Source organism: Elephantulus edwardii, unplaced genomic scaffold (assembly GCF_000299155.1).
Source record: "Elephantulus edwardii isolate Elephantulus edwardi_28Jun2011 unplaced genomic scaffold, EleEdw1.0 scaffold00216, whole genome shotgun sequence".
NCBI lineage: Eukaryota > Metazoa > Chordata > Mammalia > Macroscelidea > Macroscelididae > Elephantulus > Elephantulus edwardii.
In genome coordinates, this window is record NW_006399966.1 from 3582587 (window position 1) to 3595247 (window position 12661).

Below are 12661 nucleotides of genomic sequence, written 5' to 3' on the forward strand. Positions count from 1 at the left end.
TTAGTTATGTTTGGCATGGTGCCTGGCACATAGTGAAAATTCAGCAAACGGTAGCTAATCTGTCATTCCTGGCTTGAAAAAGTTTTTCCCAAGCATTACTCAGGCACCAGCTTCTCAGCACATACAGATGGCCAGTTAAAAATGAAGAATTACAAAGGCTAATAGTAGGCATAGATCAATGATGGTTGGTTTTGTAAAATGCTGTCTATGGGAATGATCTTATAAAACATAACATGAGTGAAGGAATATGTGAAAGGCAATGTGTATGAATGAAATACAGTGTTTACTAATTAAGAGTTACAGAAAACCAGTTTGCTCTGTCAACCTTAAAGTTAAAAAAAAAGAAAGAAATTGTGAGTTACACTTCAGAGGAACTTGAGGCAAGCGGTCTTGTGCCTGTATTAGTCTAGCATAGCTCTTTCACGTGGGCTTCATCTGTCCAGTTGGGTGCATTCTACCCAAACCCCCTAGCCTTGGGCTTACTTTAACCAAGGGAGGAAGTAGAACATGGTTTGCAGTTTTCCTAGGAGATCACCATCGATTTCTCCTGTCCTGGTTCCTTCCTCATTGAACTTGTACCTTGTCAAAAGTGGTGCTTAGCAAGATGGTACATGTGGTTCAGATTTCACTCTGTCCCCTCCTCTAGGGTCCCCTGATGTGCCACACGACCAAGATGTACAGTACAGATGATGGAGTTCAGTTCCACGCGTTTGGCCGGGTGCTAAGTGGCACTATCCATGCTGGGCAGCCTGTGAAGGTGTTGGGAGAGAACTACACCCTGGAAGATGAGGAAGATTCGCAGATATGCACTGTGGGTCGCCTTTGGATCTCTGTGGCCAGGTACTGCCCAGCAGAGCTTCAGGGCCATGCCTTGGCCTCTACACTAGGACTTCTCAAAGAGCTGGAAGGAGTAGTCCTCGTTGGAAACCCCATAGCTGCCTGCTTCCCTGCAGTGGAGGCCAAAATGATTCCTCAGCACGTCTACTGAATTCTAGTTCTTCCTCCTCAAGATTGTCAGGGCCAAGAAGGCAGCCACTGCTAGGATAATGTCAGTACCCTTTTAGGGTGTCTTAAATGAATTTTACTAGCTCTTCAGTGTTTTTCCTTAAAAAAAATCATTTCCAACCTCCATTGTCTACCCTTTGAACAAGATAGAAAACTTCACTAGGTTCTTTGTCACATCCCAGTCTGCATAGTCAAACTTAGCTAGAGCTTTAGGGCTGCTTGTCACCTCATGAATTTGACATTTCAACTGGCAAGCAGAACTGAGTCCTGTTCCCTGATGGGGCTACTGTGCCTCACTGATCCCTCCAAACCCACTTCCATTCTCTAGGAGGCAGAAGTAGTTTGAAAAAACTAGGAAAAAATTGAGATTATCTTCTGGTCCTGTGTGCTTTTGGCATCTCTCACATTCCACACTTGGGGAGAAGCTTACATGCTATGAATCTCCAATTGGAACTAGACTTTCCTGTTAGACCTTTACATCATACCTTGGACTTTTTTTCTGTAGCCCGTATCACAGTTTGCAACCACATGTGTGGTCTGTGACTGATTGTTTATTGCTTCTTCCCTCTGCTAGAATATGTTTTTCTCAGCCCTGCTCCTGGCTCATTGCATGCCACACAGCAGGTGCTCCGTAAGTTTTTATGGAATGAATACTCTGCTCAGTTATCATTGCTGTCTGTTGGATGTTGTTCCAGGTACCACATTGAAGTGAACCGTGTCCCTGCTGGCAACTGGGTTCTGATTGAAGGTGTTGACCAACCAATTGTGAAGACAGCAACCATCACTGAACCCCGAGGAAATGAGGAGGTAGGGTATAAATAGCGTTGATCTGTGCAGAAGCTTCATGGGGAACCACAGCACACGTTCACATCAATACTCCACGTCCCTATTGCTGCCCACTTGCAGGCTCAGCCTTCTAGGTCTGACACCGCTGGTTTCTCCTTGGGCTTGTCTCAGATGCTAGAAATTAGGAGGGAGGGGTTCCTTCTGTTCTTATTCTTTTGTGTTTGTTCAGCCAGAATGGATTGGAGCAAATGGCCTTTTGAGTAACCCCCAAGCAGCACCTTGGCTCCCATTTAGAAAATAGTGTGATCAGTCTTAAGCTTGTGTTCAGTCCCTTTTATGTCTGCACTTCCTTCTGTGCCTTATCAGGCCAGGTCCCCTCAGTCCTCTGCATTTTGGATCTCAGGCTCAGATTTTCCGGCCTCTGAAGTTCAACACTACATCTGTGATCAAGATTGCCGTGGAGCCAGTCAACCCCTCGGAGCTTCCCAAGATGCTCGACGGCCTGCGCAAGGTCAACAAGAGCTACCCATCTCTCACCACCAAGGTATGCCCGTGTTCTTCAGCAGCTCCCAAGGCCGCCTGGCTCAGCTAACTTGAGTCACTGCTACCCACTGCTTTGGGTCCGTCCGCACCTCTGCTCTGCTTCCTTCAGCAGCCTATGTGAAGAGCGTTATTCCTGTTTGTCTCTGTCATTTGAGGCAGGGTAAGATACATATTTCAGGGAGATTTTGTGTTTCTTCCCAGAATGCATTTAGGAAAGTAAAAGATCCTCAGAGCATATACTTTTGCTTTCAGGAGAGATGAAAGGAAAAACTAATTACTGTGAATCCTTCCCAGCATGCTTGGGCCCAGCAGCGTAACTTTCTGAGAAGTTAGTCAGGGTTAATGAGTCAGCTTGTAACCATAGACAGAGGACAAGATTTTCCCTAAAATGAATTAACACCAGTGACCTCAAGCCTAGTAACATGGTGCCAAGTGTCCAGATGTCTTATGGGCCAACTTGAGGGTTGTTAATTCCCACTGATCTTTCTTGAAGGCAGTAGAGCAGATGCTGAGCGTTGTCTGTATCTGATAGCTGGTGTGGATCCTCCCCTCCTGGATTCTCACCAGTATAGCTGCCATTCTCTTTAGTCTCTTCTTGCTGGCACAGAAGAAGAGACTGACCACCAGGGTGGTTTTGTTTTAGGTGGAGGAGTCTGGTGAGCATGTGATCCTGGGCACTGGGGAGCTTTACCTGGACTGTGTGATGCATGATTTGCGGAAGATGTACTCAGAGATAGACATTAAGGTAAAGAATTGCTTTTTCTTTTTTCCCCTTAAATTGTCTTTGGGAGCAAATTAGCTTTCCATTCATTAATTTCTATATCTTTTCTAAAATTAGTTGCAGTTTCCTGGTGTAATAGAATTGTGCATCTCTGAGGGCCCTGATACCACTTGTCTGTCTTTCCTGCCCCTTCCTACCTTCTGAACTTTGTTTTCAGACCAGTGAGGCCCTTTGGTCTCATTTGATTGGGCAAAGCTCTTTCACTTGTCACTTAATGCCAATTAGGGTAGAGTTGTATTAAAGGACCTTTGGGATTCCCTTTGATAGATTATTCAAACATTTTTGAATCATCTATTTGGTTTGTCCTTCAAACAAAATAGATTTCACACCAACAGTTCATTGTGTTTGCCAGGTGGCTGACCCAGTTGTCACATTTTGTGAGACAGTGGTGGAAACGTCCTCTCTCAAGTGCTTTGCTGAAACTCCCAATAAGAAGTAAGCTGAGTTGTCACTGCGTACCTGGGTTGACGGACTGACAGCCTCAGGGAACCTGCTCTCCCCAGCGCCACCCCAACCACAAGCACTGTCAGAGTAGAGGCAGGCTTAGGTCTCTGAGTCTTGAGATGGGGAGGGGCACGTGCTTAGGATACTTAATCCCCTCTTCTCACTTCGTGATTTTGGACAAGATGGGATGCTTTGCCTTGGGTACTCTCTAGAGGAGTTTCACAACTGCCAGTTTTTTTATATCATAACTGTCTTAGAAACTTACCTCAAACTTTACTTTTTTAAAATTTCATTTTAAGATTTATTTAAATGGAAGGAGAGATGAGCTCTTTGGGGATTGCCTGCCTTCATGGCTCACACTGGGTGGTTTTATCTGGTCCCTGTATCCCTTTATCCGCAGTGCCCCTTCTTCTTCTTGTTCTGCTAACCCTCCTCCATTACCATTTTTTTTTCCTAATAGGAACAAGATCACCATGATTGCTGAGCCTCTTGAGAAGGGACTTGCTGAGGACATAGAGAATGAGGTGGTCCAGATCACATGGAACAGGTGAGAAGGTGACTCTGTTCTAGGGCTGAAGAGTGACAGTCATACTATCGCCTACCTGCCAGCGCTCTACTCCCACATGCCCTTCTGAGCAGTGTTTTGTGCTTTCTCACCACCACCGTTGCCCCTTCTCTATGTCCTTGGTAAAGGATGACTTGAACAAGGTATCTATCCTCCAGAACGGGAGGGGTCAAAACCACAGAGCTATCTAACACCTCTGGTTTTCCCTTCTTCCTCCAGGAAGAAACTGGGCGAGTTCTTCCAGACCAAGTACGATTGGGATCTGCTGGCTGCCCGTTCTATCTGGGCCTTTGGACCTGATGCCACTGGTCCCAACATCCTCGTGGATGATACCCTGCCCTCTGAGGTACAGCAGAATTGATGGCAACCATGTGGTGGGTCCTGACCTCAAGCTAACAGTGTTCGCTGTTTCTTAAAAATATTCTGTCTTCTGATGAAATCTGCTCCCAGTTTTTCTTCCCACTAAGCTCTTGGACTGTGGCCAGAGCTGTTAAGGAGCCTTCACATTTCTGTGCAGGTGGACAAGGCTCTTCTCGGCTCAGTGAAGGACAGCATCGTTCAGGGTTTTCAGTGGGGAACCAGGGAAGGACCCCTTTGTGATGAGCGTAAGTCTGCCAGCATCTCCGCCACCTCAGTTCCCTAGGTAGGGTGGGCTCACCTCCTCTTTAGGGCCTGACAGGAAGAAGCAGCCCAGGGCCACCCTGTATCCTGAGCCAGCTGCTTCTCTCCTCCCTCCCTTTCCTGGTACCACCATTCAGCACATCCTGGAAGTGAACTCAGTACTAGATTGCTCCTCATTCCTGAGAAGGATCCTTTTAGGTGTATCTAAGAAGCATCAAGAGGAGGATGGGATTAAAGTGGTTTGTAGATGGGAAGGAGCCCAGGTGGCTCAATAGTTAAGTGCTGACAAATAGTTAAACTAGCAGAAGGTTGGTGTTTGAACCCACCTGTGGCTCCTTGGAGAACATCTACTCCCTAAGGGTTCTAGGAAACCCTGTGGGGTGGCTATCTTTGAGGTTCACCATGAGTTTGAGTTGGGTTAACACCACAAAACATCACAGAACAGGGTTGGGCTTTGTGGGACCAAATGCACATTGTTAGAATGTGTTCTCTATCCAGAAATAATGAAAAGCTTGTAAACTGCTAGAAAATCTTTGATACCTGAGCTAAACCAGACACTACTGAATGTGTAGTTAACATCTGCTGTCTGCGGCAGGCCTGGCCCTGCCTGTCAGAACTCCTAGCTCTGGTGTGGTTTTTGTGCCATGTGTCTTAGAGCTTCCAGACAGCTGCGTGTAGCATGAGACCCCTTACTGCTTTGCTGTGCCCTCTTACCAGCCCCCAAACTGCTTCTCAGTCAGCCACCCCATCTCTTTCCCAGTGATTCGAAATGTCAAGTTTAAGATCTTGGATGCAGTGGTGGCCCAGGAGCCGCTGCACCGAGGCGGCGGCCAGATCATCCCCACGGCCAGGAGGGTTGTCTACTCGGCCTTCCTCATGGTGAGAGTGGGGACAGTGGAGCCCCTAGACTGTAGCCTCCAACCTTCCCTTTTCCCAGGTTCTCACTCCTCAGTTTCTCCCCAGCTCAGGAACCATTTCTTCTTGCTGTTTCAGGCCACACCTCGTCTGATGGAGCCTTACTACTTTGTCGAGGTCCAGGCCCCTGCAGACTGTGTCTCTGCTGTCTACACTGTATTGGCCAGGCGCAGGTGAGCATCCCTGCTTACATGAGGGAGAGTCCCACTAGCAAGAGTGAGCGAACAGGCTCGTGGATTGTCATAGAGAAAGAGATTGGCTGTCACTATCGTCCATTCCTGAAACTTAGCTTATTTCTCAGAAGGGGATACAGGAATAAGACAATCACCAGCTCTCCTGTGGACTAAACTTAGATTCGTTCCTGGGCCCACCTCCTCAGTGAGATTCCCAGAAAAATTTTGAGGCATGCCAGTGATGGGACTGTCCTTGAGCTCATGCTGCACATGCTCCATTTCTTATCTTCTGCCCAAAAGTTGCCACGCCTTTGACTTCCACAGGGGCTTACACTGAGCACCCACAACCTTGGATGTCCTCTGTAGAGCATCGTGGTGGTTCTGTTTTTGTTTTTTTTTAATACTCTGCTTTGAGGTCTGTCTTTGAGTGTGTTACTCGTCTTTGGCGACCAGGGACTCAGCCTTGGTCCGTTTCTCTCTCTCAGGGGGCACGTAACTCAGGATGCACCCATCCCAGGCTCTCCACTCTATACCATCAAAGCTTTCATCCCCGCCATCGACTCCTTTGGCTTTGAAACTGACTTGCGGACGCACACCCAGGGACAGGCCTTTTCCCTGTCTGTCTTCCACCACTGGCAGGTGAGAAAAGGCTCTCATGGCCTCCCACTGCTTCAGTGCTAATTGACCTCTGACCAATGCTCTTTAAAAGCTGTGGTTGTCAACACTCCCAACCTCCTAGCAGTGTCTTTATGCTAGGGCTAATCCCCAGAGCAGCCTGCCCAGACTGTAACCTTCTTGTCTTTCAGATTGTACCTGGCGATCCTCTGGACAAGAGCATTGTCATCCGCCCCCTGGAGCCACAGCCAGCTCCTCACCTGGCCCGGGAATTCATGATCAAAACCCGTCGAAGGAAGGTATGTGTCCCTAAGACCCATCACCACCCCTCAGTGGGAATCTCGACACAAGTTTGTATCTCTTCATTTCTTCCTTTTGAACCTTTTTGCCAAAGGGCCAATAGACTGAAAACAATGTCCTGCACTATGTAGTAATTGAACCTGTAGAATCCTCTGTGAGCAGACTGGGGCCTCCTCTAGCTGAGGAAAGCTGGATCGGCCTCCTGTGAGGCACCTTGAAAACCTTTCCTCACATAGTTGCCTGGACTCCATCTCCCTCTTCAGTCCCCCCCACCCCAGAGCCTTCTGCCCAGTCTCACTGCATGTGACTGATTCTCCATTTGCCTCCTTTTCTGCAGGGCCTTAGTGAAGATGTGAGCATCAGCAAGTTCTTCGATGATCCTATGTTGCTGGAGCTGGCCAAGCAGGATGTGGTACTCAATTACCCCATGTGAGCCGGAGCTTCTGGCGGCCCCTGTGCCCTGCAGTGGACTTGAAGCTGGGACCTGTGTGGCTTGCACTGGATGTTGTTTGAGCCTATCTGGGAGCTACTGTTGCTTTCCTTGATGCTCCAAGCACCCCCAGCCTGGAGACCCAGAGAGGAGGGAGCATTCGGCCTCCTGGTTCCTTCTGTGACCTGTGCCTGGCCACATTCCCAGGGAACAGAGAAGAGCTTCAGCTCAGGGAAGGAGAAGGGGTTAAAAGTGGTTAGCCTCAGGAGGCCCTGTCTTCAGGATTTACGTGGAATTTTATTTTTACAAGTTTGACCTTAGACATGGTTTTTAAGTGAACAGAACATTCCGACCTTTGCCTGACTCTGTTCCTTTCATCCCTCCGCCTTTTCTCGCCCCCTCCCTCCAGCCCAGTCTGGTCCTGGCATTTGGGTTCTACGTATACTTGGTCTCCCATGAAGCGTCCCTGTCTTAGCTCCCAGCTGCAGGCTCCTTCCTGCCTGGGTCCCCAGGGAAGCAGCCTGTGGTGGGAGTTCCGCCGCCTCTTTTAATTGTGTTCTGAGTGTGGAGGCTTCTCTGCCTCCAGCCCTGGTATCTTATCCCCTCTGTCCCTTGAATTGTCTGGATCCAGCACAAGGTTCCTTGACATGGCTTGACATGGAGTAGGAAGTCTGCTAGGGCTAACACTTCTTTATGGAACCAAACAGAAGAACTAATCCTGTTGTCATCAAGTCAATTCCAACTCCTAACAGCCCTATAGGACATAGTGAACTGCCCCATCGAGTTCCCCTGCTCTTATCTTTAGAGACGTGGATTCCCCCATCTTTCTCCCACAGGTCATGGTGAGTTCCGTTAACAGCTGAGTGCTCAACTACTGAGCCGCTGGGCTCCCTTCATGAGACCTGCCTCTTAACAATCTCCCTTGCCCTGGTGTTAGGAGTTAGAATTCTTGGGCTTTGAGACATTTGCTCCATGTCCTTCTACTAGCCCCCGCTTACCCCTGGGCCCCAATATATGAAGAGACTGTTGATTTTCTTCAAAACTACTTTATTAGGAGTGTCCGGGGATTGATTTAGGGGGATCTGACTGCCCCAGCCCCTGTGGAAGTTCTACTTTTCCCCGGGATCCTGTGCTCTTGCCTTGATGTAGTCCCTGTACATTGTGTACACGGCACCTGTGTGAGGGGGGGAAAGGCACTACTTGGCATCAAACTTTTCACCCTCTGTTTGCCCCCATGTGAAAGGATAACAGCTGCTGAGTGTCAAGTGCTGACTCGAGCCGATCCCCTGAGAGCCCAGCTTCCCCTCTCATCTTTATGCCCCAGGTCCCAACAGCTGCTCCAAGCACCTGACCACACAGTCTGGGGAAACATCTGGGACGACTCCCTGGGTTGCCATCTGACAGTTCACAAGGTGTTTTCCCGAATTCTCTGTGTGTGCGAGCCAGGTATAGTTGTCATGTTGAACATGGATGAACCAGGGTCACAGAGTGGGATTGGACCACTGGCACACCACTGGCAGATCACTAGTGTGCCTTCTGATCCAGAGAGGAATAGGAAGTCTGCATAAGTCCTGCAGTTTCTCTCACCTCTGGGATAGGCTGTCATGAAATGGACTGTTAGCCATCCTTACGGGCCTGGGGCAGGAGATTAATAGGAAGCCCTGGAAAGGTTGTCTTCGTGTGAGGTCTCCACCAAAAACTTAATAGGGCTCAAGCAGTGGGAACAAGGAATTAAATCACAGTCCCTGAATCCCAGCCAGGCGTCATCTGTTCTTTCTTGTCCTCATTCTCTGGCCATCCTACCCCCTGCCAAGCTACTCACCCAGCATGATTGCACCCACGGCACATGCTTGAGCTGCCACGCGGGTGTGAATCAGATGTATGGACATCTTAGTAGGACCACGAGCCTTCAGCCGGTATATCCTATACGCCACCACCACCAGGCAGGCTCCCAAGCCTATAGACAGAGAACACTTGGCACCTATAAACAGTTGCTTTAGAGCATCCGAGGGTAGGGTGGGAGGGAATCACCGGAATATTGAGTCTTTTCCCCTCAATGGCATTTCCAGGGTGGCTGCTGCTTCCCACTGACGCCCTCCCACGTACAAGTGGCCAGTCCTCATAGCTCCCCACCCCCTCTAGCTCTGCTCCCAGCTCTTCTCCAACCACAACTGGCTCCCACATCTCTCCTGGCCCAGCTGTTTTCCTTCTCTCCCAGGGCCTTGAATAGCCCTGGGGGACTTCAAACTGCTGCTCCTCTGACCCTTCCCATCCCATACCACCACACTTCTCAGATCACACGCACTAGCTTGCTTCGTTGGCTGCCGTCTCCATCCATGCAGACTCATCCTCATTTAGTTGTAAGGATGTCCCTTGGCACATTCTTTATCTTTGGTTCAGTCCTAGCTATTGATGCCTCGCGTAGGACTGACTGGGTTTACTGGCCTTGCTTCCTTCTTGTTTGGAAGGACTAGGAGATACTCTCCCTGAGAGAAGCCCCTCACCCTGCAGCCTTCCTTTCCCCACTCACCTATAGGTACCAGCGGAGACTCCCTGGACTTCCTCAGAAATTTCTTAGATACGCTGTCTTCACCCTCAGGTGGCATCCACCAACCTTTGTTGGCAGACATGATCCTGGCCCCCTGATGTTAGGGTTTCAGCCCAGTCCTAGAAGGAGGCGCCCCAATTCTCCTCAGCCTGGTGTGAGACCTTTCACCATGCCCATCAGTGTCTAGTTGAAAGATGTCCCTGTCTCAGCTGGCAGGGCTACTAGCACCGTTTGGCCATCTCCTCTCTAACATCTGCCTCTTCAGCTAGTTACGACTTCACTGTTTTCTCTGCTTCCCCATCCCCATCCTTCTGGTGTGATCCCTGGGCCAAGAAAAACAGTTGGGAACATCCTCTGATGAGCATGTAGGAACAAGCCTTGAACTTTGGGGCTCTCACTGGCCTTGAGACTGGTCTGTGTGCTTGTTCCTGAGGGAACTGTGGAGCAGGATCTCTAACCTCAAGGAGCCAGAGCCATCCTAAGCAGAGCCTGAAAAGACTGAAAAAATGATTGGACATTGATTTGCATATACTTTAGCATAGGTTTTGCACATTAATACCTGCATTCTGGTTCTGAGCTGCTAGCCTGTTCCTAGGTCCTTCACAATTATCACCCCTTCACTTTTGGGCTGATGAACCATAAATACCTGCTCCAATCACAAATTAGATGATGTCCCAGAGAGTCCTGATCCCCGACCAAAGGTTCTGCCTCGGGAGTGCCTTCTCCAACTACCCACCTAAGTCAGTCTCTAGTCCTACTTGCCCACCTTTCTCCTGGGACGTCAAGGACTGCCGGCCTTTCGGTCTTACCCGGGAGAGGATTGTAGACGGAGTGTAGGCTGCTGGGCTAGTGCTCAGCATCTGCTGTATTGAACCAGCCCAACATTGAGGATGAAGCCGCCACTATGGGGTCAGGGAAATGGTGACCTAGCCTTTATGGAGCCTTTGAAGTTAGGGAGGGGAGGGAACAGGACAGGGCACCAGTCTTAACCCCCCATCTGCTGAGTTCCAGACTAGAACTGGCAAGTGATGAGAGGACAGATGGAGGGGGGACTGAGCTAGGCTCAATCATCCAGTCCCCGTTGGACAGTAATGGCTAAGCCAGAGACTGGTTTGATGAGGTGACAATGTAGAGAAGAGGATGGCAGGGATCCTGTGAGCGGCTGAACAAAGTCAAATGTAAAATACTCCAGTTGTAGGAGATAAGCTCTCTGGGCCTGAGCTCAGTGCTTTCAAGGGTGCTTGCTGCACCAAGGAGATTGGTTCGAGAGTTTGAGGTGACTGGGAATCCCCTCCCTTCTTGGCGCTTTATGTTGCCTACAGGGAATTCTGCTCACTCAGCTTATAGGGATGATGGTGGCCAGCATTAATCCTGTTTCAGACCAGCTGCTTAATATTTCAGATCCCTCATCTGCCTAAAAGGCAATAGTTTCTTGATAGACAAGGGAACTGAATGACCTCTGCCAGGAACCCAGCTAGTCGATGGCAAGGTCATGCATGATCTGAACCCGAGTCAGACCGGCTTGAGTCTGCGCTAATCCAGGACTCTGACCAAATGGAAACCTTCTCTGGATTCAGACTGATGTTTTGTTGTGGTTATGTGCCATCAAGTTAGAACTAACTCATAGCTGATACTCCAGTGGGTTTTCAGAGACTGTAAAGAGCATGAGATAGCATAACTTCTTACCACTAGGCCACCAGAGCTCCCTAATCGATGGTGGCACCATTAATAGAAGAGCTAAGATTATCTACTTGTTAAGCAAAGAAGTGTGCTCTCGTGCCTTAATAGTAAAGATTTACACTGCTAACCCAAAGGCATTCGGTTCGAATCCACCAACTGAACATTGGAGAAAGATGGGCAGTGTCTTCCCCTGTGATTTACTGCTTATTAAAACCTGCTGGAGGGCCAGTTGTGGGTCTGTTCTGACTTAATAATAGGTAACAACAAGCAAACAGAAACACAAAGATGTGCTATGGAAGTCTTGTTCCATCTCAAGCCTTCATTCCTTCCTTAGCTTGTCCTCTGCCCTGTATGTCTGTCTTGACGAGGCTTTTCTGTTTTGGAAACTTATGTAGCAGCTGAGGTCTCTTTTTTTCTCTCCCCAACACTCACTCAGTGCTCTAGGACAAGACCCAGAGTCACAGCTGCTCCCTGGGGCCACCACATGTCCCAGTGTCCGTGGGAACTCTCCTCCTAGTCATTCACACACACCCTCCTGCATTGCACCGCCTCTTTTGGTCCGTGGTGGTCCAGCGAGGCCAGAGGTAGTAACTGGTGGTTATTAAATGCCAACAAATCCAAACCAATTCATAGTGACCCTGTGTGACCATAGAACGGTTCTCTAGGCTTTCATCTTTTTTTTTTATTATTAAATTTTATTAGTTTTAATGAACATTTACAGAGATTTTGGGTTTTCATTCATTCATTGTTGCACTGTTTTCTCCACCCTCCTCCCCAGTTCGTTCTTCTTTCCCCCCCATGTCTGTTTTAATTGTCCAGTTGCCACAGTGCTTGTCAAAGCCAGTTCTGATTAATCTCCTTTGTCAGTGTGTCCCTTGCCATTCCCTATCACTCCTCCCTGAGAGAGACTTCACCCTGATTCATAAGGAAAAGGGGATGGCGTATTCTCTTAGCTACTTCCTGCTGAAAAGGGACGCTGTGGGTTTCAGGGTGAAGGTCTTCTCTCACTACTCTAAAGGGCCCCCTTGGCAGTAGGAAACACATAGACTATTATGGAGATTGATTTTGGAATTTAGATGCACTGTTATCAGTTGTGCTTAGCCGTACATGTTCATATCCTTGAAGATGTATCATGGAAGTGTTGCAGCCTAGAAGATACAAATGTAACTAACAAGTTAAAAGTGCATGAGTCAAAAATTGAAAAGCAATAATATTCTGAGTGGAGGTTCTAATAGTGGCACAAATCAAGTTACAG

At 48.6% G+C, this 12661-nt stretch overlaps 2 protein-coding genes across 3 annotated transcripts in view; one reads left to right on the forward strand and one right to left on the reverse strand.

Annotated features, from left to right (window-relative positions):
* Positions 1-7558, forward strand: part of EFTUD2 (elongation factor Tu GTP binding domain containing 2) — a 38624-nt gene extending 31066 nt beyond the window's left edge. Inside the window, exons 15-27 of one of the 2 annotated variants that reach the window (XM_006897830.1) lie at positions 647-840; positions 1701-1812; positions 2195-2335; positions 2978-3079; positions 3468-3550; positions 4020-4106; positions 4344-4470; positions 4642-4729; positions 5506-5624; positions 5739-5833; positions 6319-6472; positions 6640-6747; positions 7086-7558. In XM_006897830.1, the coding sequence (XP_006897892.1) occupies positions 647-840; positions 1701-1812; positions 2195-2335; positions 2978-3079; positions 3468-3550; positions 4020-4106; positions 4344-4470; positions 4642-4729; positions 5506-5624; positions 5739-5833; positions 6319-6472; positions 6640-6747; positions 7086-7181 (1506 nt within the window). In that variant the 3' untranslated portion in view covers positions 7182-7558. The remainder of the gene's footprint in view (positions 1-646; positions 841-1700; positions 1813-2194; positions 2336-2977; positions 3080-3467; positions 3551-4019; positions 4107-4343; positions 4471-4641; positions 4730-5505; positions 5625-5738; positions 5834-6318; positions 6473-6639; positions 6748-7085) is intronic. The other variant, XM_006897829.1, reaches the window with a different exon arrangement.
* Positions 7559-8287: 729 nt separating this feature from the next.
* Positions 8288-9808, reverse strand: HIGD1B (HIG1 hypoxia inducible domain family, member 1B). Its single transcript, XM_006897831.1, has 3 exons — positions 9709-9808; positions 9001-9135; positions 8288-8352 (listed from the first exon to the last, which is right to left on the reverse strand). Exons 1-3 carry the CDS (start codon positions 9806-9808, stop codon positions 8288-8290), a joined length of 300 nt encoding a protein of 99 aa, XP_006897893.1.
* Positions 9809-12661: the final 2853 nt, after the last annotated feature.